Source organism: Corticium candelabrum, chromosome 4, assembly GCF_963422355.1.
Source record: "Corticium candelabrum chromosome 4, ooCorCand1.1, whole genome shotgun sequence".
Classification (NCBI taxonomy): Eukaryota; Metazoa; Porifera; class Homoscleromorpha; order Homosclerophorida; family Plakinidae; genus Corticium; species Corticium candelabrum.
The window spans coordinates 4238807-4247017 of record NC_085088.1 but is presented as its reverse complement, the minus strand read 5'-3'; the positions used below and the strand labels follow the sequence as shown (position 1 = coordinate 4247017).

Here is an 8211-nt window from a genome sequence, read left to right as displayed (position 1 = left end):
AAAGATCATCTATATAGAGATTGAACAGAGATGGAGACAAAGTGCTCCCTTGTCGTACTCCATTTCCAACGCCAAAATGTGAAGAACAGTGGTTGTTCCACTTAACTTTCATTTTTTGACATGAATACCACTTGGCAAGAAATCTAACCAAATATACAGGAGCACCTCTATCCAGTAACTTGTTAAACAGACAATAAAAGGATACTTTATCATATGCTTTTGATAGATCAAGAGCACACACATATACTTCTTTGTTACCATTTGATAGGTAGTAGTCGACAGTCTCCTTCAAAATAATGGAACAATCTGAACATCCATGACCCTTTTTGAAACCAAATTGTTGACTAGACATCAGCATACCATGCAACTTGACACGCATTATTAGTTCCAGTGCTTTTGATATTGTTGACGAAACAGCTATTCCTCTGTACTTATCTGGATCACTGGCATCACCATGTTTATCTTTAATGACTGGAACAACATAAGACTCCAAACATTGAGTTGGGACTACAGAATGTCTTAAGCAAGCAGTAAAGGCTGCACTCATGTGGATAGCTAATTCAAAGCCACCATACCTAATAAGGTGTTCGGACTCTACGTCATCAGGTCCAGCAGATTTTCTTACTTTCAGTTGATGAAATGCTTTTTTGACCTCTTTGGGATGTATCTCAACACACCACCATGATAGTTTTGATGTCTGTATTCGATGTTTCAGATTTGTCTCAAATATTTGACGCTCTCTATCTATAGAATCGTGTGATTGACTGTTGATAATTTGGCTAAATTGCGTCTTCAAGCACTCCATCATTTCACCGTCAGACATACCATTTTGTATACAAGGCTGCGTTTCGTACTTTCTTCCTTGTACTTTCTTCCAAAACGTATCAGTATCACTATCTGTGGCCAAACTTTCCCACCAACATTCTTGTTCCTTTCGTTTCTATTTTTTAAATGACCTTTAAAGATCATTCTAGAATTTTGCATTGCTTTGTATAATTCACCATCTCTAGGCTTACCAGCACATTTCCATTTAGAAAAGTCATTTCTAGCCTGCCGCTTTGATTTCTTGAGATCATCATTCCAACTCAATTTACTCGTTCCTCTACCCGAGCCTTTCCGTATACATAATTTATCAGATGTCAGCAAAGCTCCACATATGGCATCATGATATTCTTGAATATCGTGATGATGACCACAAGACTCAGGCTCATTGTACACAGCAGCTTCTACTGGCATAGATATTTTACTTAGTTCCAGTTCTACACAGTGTTTATACCTCTCCAAACTGTCCATTGCGGTTTGTTTCCACAACTATTTTTTACCAACAGACTTGTTCTTTGGTATTGAAATCTTACCATCTACTTCCACACTCGTTGACATAACAATAGGCCAATGATCAGATAAATAACCACCGTTCTCCCTTATCTCAAAATCTATAATCGTTTTTGTCAAACCTTCAGAGACTACGATGTAGGCAATCCATGATTGAGTCTGGAAATCTGAACTATGCCATGTATTCTTAGTATTCGCTTCAATATCATCCATGCCAATAGCTGTCAGGTTGAACTCCGACATAAATGTAGCCAGTCGTCTTGAAAAACGACTTGTGCCTTTGTGAAGATCAGTATTCAAGTTTCCCAATATCATAACACTATCATACTCATTTGACTCTAATAGACCTCCCAAAAAAACAATTTCAGTGATGTAATCCTCTACTGATTGCTCATTGCCATAGTCAACTGGCATGTACACAGAAATAATAAGTATAGTTCCTATAGATCTGAAGTAGTCCGGATTGCAGACATTCTGTCCAAAGCAGTTTGAATAGTAGAGACAGACTGATAAAAACGTTTATGCAACAATATTGCAACCCCACCAAATAGCCTTCCCAATACAATTTTATCCATCTCCATAGGAGACACAGCAGAATAAAGAGCATCTTCATGAATAGAAGCTAAATTACCCAGCTCTGTAGGTAGAAGCCAATGTTCTTGCACAGCAAGTATATCCACTTCTTTGAACAAATCTGAATACTCAGCTGCCAACTTGAACAATCTACAGTTGAAACTGGCTATCTTTAGTTTAGTTGATATCTTCATATTAATTGTTTTCATTTTCACGAACAGACATTTTTGGTCGAAATACCCACGATCTGACTCTGACGTGCTCTGGTCAGAAATTAGACTCCAATACTCTATTCTTGAACTCCAATGGGACTCTCACTCTTGCACTCCTTGTACCTCGTATTCTTGATGGTAACAAAAACACATTTTCCCTTCCACACCCTTATCCTTCAGGTATTCTACAATTCGTAATTCAGTAACATCTTCCTTCAAATTTCCAACATAAATGTCCCATGTGTCCGGCCTCCTTCTTTCCACACCTGCCAGAGATGACACCTCCTTGTTGGAACCCACTACAGCTTTAATGTTTCTTCGTCAAAGACGCTCTACTAGTCTCCATTCCTAATCATTTTCCATATTGTTACTATTACTTTTCACTACATCATCACCCTTCTCATCAATAACACCTGCAGACTGTGGTTGCACCAAATTTGGATTTTGTACAATTTATGTATGCACATCAGATCAAACAGAAAAATTGTGTTATGTTGGGATATTCCGTGTTTGTGTACCCCAGCCCCTTAGAGGGAACTACACTTGAGTAATAATATCTAGTGTGATGGAAATATAATACAACATTTCCTTAGAAAATACGGTCAGTCGATTCTTTAATATCTTCAAAATTTCCTTAGCAATGACCAAAGAGGCCTAGTCTAATAGAGTAATAGTGGTAATAACCTAGTCTAAAAATTGGCTCGCACACAGTCCTCTTCTTGCTCACCCCAAAAGTACATTCACGTGCTCGACTAGAGTCTCATGTGATCAGACGTTCAAAGCGTCAAACGCGAAGGAGGCAGAGAGGGGAGAAAATTGTGACTAGGTTAGGTAGTAACAAATAGGAACTACAAGTTTGGATAACAGTTCACTAAAAGAAAACTACGAGAGCAACTACAGCATGTCACCACTACCTATCTGTAACATCCATGCAACAGTCAGTCTAGATCTGTTTGTTCTTTAGTGATCACTTAGTCATTTCGAGCACATACTCGACATCTGCTTATCCTTTTAGCTGCCCGATCACTTGAGACTCTTGAGTTATGTGCTACATCCATTGCTGCCAACCAGTATCCACGATTTGATTCATGACGCTGACATCGGGCATTGCAATTGCATTCAGCAAATGGTATAGCATCAAACATTTCCAGACATGACCCAGGAGAAGCAAGATCTTGACCACTGCCTTCTCTGCTCACACCAGTATTCTACAAATACTGTAGATGATACTAAACAGTAAAAGTGCAAAAACCATAAATATCACCCACCATATAATAGCTATATCCTTGCCACAGACTGACAAATCCTAAAGGGCACAATGGTATGGTCTGGGCTTGGCTGTGCAAAGTAATAACAGCAGCACTGCCTTCACAAACGCTGCAACGGCTTATTAAGTCAGCGTTCTCGTTTCCATTAGGTCGATTGAGTCCATTCACAGCAAGCCAGTAGCTAGACAACAGCAAATTCTCAACAACCTTCTACACAACATGTTGTTCAGTCAGCGTACTGAACAACAAATAATCAGTCTATGCAAAAACAACCTACTGTACCCACCACTAATTAATATACTTACAAGTGCACCAAGATTAATGCCATAGCCAAATGGTTTTGCTTATGAGCACAAATGGAAACATAAACACTCCCATATGTAACTTTAAAGATTTACCAAAACATGCATAAGAACTTTCGTGCATGCAAAAGAAATGCTACCTACTTCAGTTCTGGAAGTACTGTAAGATATCGAGCCAAAGTGCACTAACCTGTATCCAGCCCTCAGTCTAGAGTCACAAAAACCGCCACTGCAAGCAACAAATGGGATTTCTGCAAATTTCTGTACGCATGAACCACTTCGACTTAGGTCTTGACCTAAAAACAACACGCTATGATAATAAAAACAAAGTATATTTATAATGTACCTTGGGCAAAACCAAACCCATGGGCAAAGACAAACGAATAGCCAGAGTAGAGTGATGTAAATCCAAGTGGGCAGTCCGGAATAGTCTTGGTTTGGCTGTGTCGAACAATAATAATTGTTCCATATGGTCCTTAAAAGCATAGTTTCAACTACAAACTGCATCTCAGAAATGAGACTAACCAACAAAAAAGTTCTAACCTCTTGGTCCCTGACTACCAGCTTGTCCAGGACTGCCATCTTGTCCAGGATTGCCATCTTGTCCAGGACTGCCATCTTGTCCAGGACTGCCATCTTGTCCAGGATTGCCATCTTGTCCAGGACTGCCATCTTGTCCAGGATTGCCATCTTGTCCAGGATTGCCATCTCGTCCAGGATTACCATTATTTCCATTTAGTCCTGTCTCACCATCACCATGATATCATTATCACAAAAGAGCATATTTACACACAGAAACACCAAATTTAGATAAGCATATGGATACTGCTTTGTGGTCTGTTTTCACAAAAATGTTCATGCCCATAGCATTAATAAAACAATTTATGCATAGCACTTACATCTTTGTCACTACACAAACCTATTGTGATGGCTAGACACAGATGCACGTTACTCTTACAGTAAGTGACAAATCATATCATTCAAACATATACCACACAATGTATATAATAAAAGTTCACTAAAGCAAATCACAAGCTGCATTGTGTCACTAAATTATCACATATTAAACACTACAATCAAATCGACAAGATCTTGAACTCCAGATACTGTCTGGAGTTCTAAGCCATTATGTGCCTGCTCTGCTATATTTTAATGGTATTAATCTTCAGTAAATTAAACAAATTGCATTTGTTAATATAAACAGCTGAATTATGTCAAAGCTATTTTCATAATCTCATATCCAAAGATTGTGCCTATTTAGGAGTCGTTCAAATTTATTGACAATTTCATGAACGTTCAAAGCGCACACTAGAGGAGAGAGTTATTGCATCTGTACGCTTTATAAAATGTTGATCGGTAGCAAATGGCCCGTGCTAATTTCTCTGTTTTCCAAGGCCAGAAATGCATCATTCATTGTTCACGTGCTAGTCACCCATATGTACAGGATTTGCAACACATATACGAGTGTGGCAGCCTATTCCAGATTTGTTCTAGAACAACATCAGCTGTCCATAAAGAGTCCAGCTGTCTCTACCATGATTTTCTCCAAGTTTTCATCTTTGTCCACTGGAATGACCGGAAACCTCAAGCTGACATCATTTGGGTGGGTCAACTGGAATGGCAGAAGGGTTGAAGACCACCTGTCAACTTCATCCCTGACGATCTTCGCAAGGAGATTGAATCAAGCAAGCCATCGACCGTGGCGCTGCCACGACGACTCAGCCAGCGACACAGCAAGAAACCGGCATTCAAGATTGCGCGACAAGTGCCAAGATTGCTGGAAGCTGCGCGGGAGATCAATGGTTCCGAGTTGGAGTGGCACCACATAGAGAAACTGGTCATGGAACCATGGTCAAGCTATTGAATTGCGCACCAACAATAATGCAAACGCTTTGGGGAGGGGAAGGGAGGCTTCAGAAAAGCATGCACTTTCTACGCTCATGAAATTGTTGATAATTTTGAATGACCCCTTAGATAAATATTGACCTAAACTAAAGTAGTGCTGGCATAACTTTTTAATGATCAAATAGCAGTTGTATGGTTTTAAACAGATTTCAACCAAAAAATCAAATTCCTGTACAATATACGTATCGCCTGTCTTAAGTAAAGCAAGTCCTGTACAGTACAGTACATGTATTGCCTGTCTTAATTAAAGCAAGTCCTGTACAGTACAGTATATGTATTGCCTGTCTTAATTACAGTACATGTACTGCATGTCTTAATAGACAACAGCTTAATAATTGTGAAAGAGAGAAATCAGTACAATATGCAGAGATGAGGATGCAATAATAATACATGTGATCTACAAATAACATGTACCTAGCTGTCACAACTAAAAATGTATACTACAAGATCATATAATACTGTGGCAAACAAATGGTTGCCAACTGCTACAAACCAATGTGTGTGTTAAACATAATACCTTCTGGCCCTGGAGGTCCCATTACACCTTCATGTCCCTTAGATCCCTTTTCAGCTTTGTCTCCTGCATCATTTGATAATCCATATTTATCAAACTTGTAATCTCCTACAAACAGCCAACCTTTTCGTCCTTCTATTCCTTTTGATCCTATCTCTCCTTTCTCCCCTTTAAATCCTTTCTCGCCCTTCTTACCCTTCAAACCACTCCATCCAGTGAATCCCTTGTCACCTTTAGAACCTTTTCTTCCAATACCACCCTTCCATCCTTTTTCTCCTATTGCACATTTAGAGCAAATAAACTACATTAGCTTTTACAAATATAATTCTGTATCAACAACCTTTAACTCCTACAGCTCCTTGACTTCCATTGTTGCCTTTCTCGCCTGCATAGCCAATTCCTGGTGCACCTATTAAAGCCGTCAATTACCCTATCAGCATATGAAGGATCAATTATTCCTGTCTTGGGACAAGTGACATTATCAGTATGCTTTGCTGGTAGGCAATCCTTTCCTTTCTCATTCTGTGTTACAACTAAGGGAGCAAACCTAATTAATGGGTGTGGACTTATTCCATAGACTGGGATTTCAAATTGTAGATACTATGACAAATGAAAAGAAGTTACTAATGGTAGATGGCAAGGTGAGACAAAAACGGAGCAACATTTTTCAAGGACTGGGCAAAGTAGAAAAATTTAGAAACAACGGCCTATGCTACGACAAGATGTGACTCCAGTGAGACAGACAATAGGTCGTATACTTTTGTCTTTGCGAAAAAAGTATCTGAGGAGATCAGTAGAATGTTGTCAGAAGGAATTATTGATCGGATTAATACCTCCCCTTGGATGTCGAATGTGATGATTGTACGAAACTCAAAGAAGTCAGGAGATATCCGACTATGCCTTGATCTAAGACAAGTAAACAAAGCTGTTATTCCGGACACGTATCCAATTCCTTCTCTAGAAGAGTAAATGTCAGAATTTAATGGGTCAACTGTATTCTCCAAACTGGATTTATCTCAAGGCTATTTGCACATTCCTCTGGACAAGAGCAGTCGGAGCATTAATGCGTTCATTACTCATGATGGGGTGTATCGATTTCGACGAGTTCTCTTTGGCTTGGCATCAGCCCCTAGTGCGTTCCAAAAGATTATGAAGCAAGTTTTGAGAAGGCTTGAAGGAGTGACTATATTTGGACAACATAGCAATACATGGCCCAAGCAATGCAGAACATGAGTGCCGTCTAGAGAAACTCTAGAAAGACTAGCAGACACCATCTAACATTAAACAGTACGAAGTGCTCATTTGGGCTAACAGAAATCAAGTTTATGGGCTACAGAATCGATGCCAGTGGCTTAAAACCAATTCATTCAAAAATTGAAGCAATTGTAAACATTCCAATCCCAACAAATACGAAAGAGCTTGCATCATTCTTAGAAGTTGTGGGATACTATTCTAGATTTATGGAGGATTATGCTGATATAACGACTCCCTAAGACAACTTTTGAGGAAAGACGTGCCTTGGGTCTGGACATCGACATGTGAAGAAGCAGTAGAGAAATTGAAAAGAAAGATCGTATCACCACCTGTTTTGGCTCATTTTTCAATAGCTGATGCAATATATGTCACGTGTGATGCTTCAGGAATGGCAGTGGGGCAGTGTTAACCCAAATTAAACAAGGCATCAAGAAACCGATAGCGTTTGCCTCACGGGCATTGACAGATCAAGAAAAGAAATACTCAGTGGGAGAAAGAGAGGCTCTGGCTTGTCTTTTGGCATGTGAAGGGTGGCACACATACTTGTATAGTCGCCAATTTGTATTGCGAACAGACCATCAGGCGTTAACGGTCTTACTGTCATCAGAAGGATCAGGCCATCAATCTCTTCAAATTCATAGATGGTTCAACCATTTAAACCAGTATAATTTTGGAGTGCAATACAGACCAGGCACACAAAATCAGGTTGCAGATTTTCTTTCAAGGGCCTCTGGTAATTTGCATAATACGGAATGTGCTGTGGGCGGAGAAATGTTTCGGGTGGTTTGCCAATACTTGGACTCAGTAGTTACACCAGGAGAGTTGAAACAAGAGTCAGAGAAAGATCCAAT

At 39.5% G+C, this 8211-nt stretch overlaps 1 protein-coding gene across 3 annotated transcripts in view; it reads right to left on the bottom strand.

Moving 5' to 3' along the window:
• Window positions 1-2922: 2922 nt before the first annotated feature.
• LOC134179199 (collagen alpha-2(IV) chain-like) overlaps window positions 2923-8211 on the bottom strand; it is a 17485-nt gene continuing 12196 nt past the window's right edge. For all 3 annotated transcript variants that reach the window (XM_062646099.1, XM_062646100.1, XM_062646101.1), the window contains 8 exons: window positions 6447-6515; window positions 6230-6382; window positions 6110-6172; window positions 4231-4428; window positions 4034-4162; window positions 3878-3983; window positions 3386-3566; window positions 2923-3325 (listed from right to left, as the gene is read on the bottom strand). In XM_062646099.1, the coding sequence (XP_062502083.1) occupies window positions 3089-3325; window positions 3386-3566; window positions 3878-3983; window positions 4034-4162; window positions 4231-4428; window positions 6110-6172; window positions 6230-6382; window positions 6447-6515 (1136 nt within the window). In that variant the 3' untranslated portion in view covers window positions 2923-3088. The remainder of the gene's footprint in view (window positions 3326-3385; window positions 3567-3877; window positions 3984-4033; window positions 4163-4230; window positions 4429-6109; window positions 6173-6229; window positions 6383-6446; window positions 6516-8211) is intronic.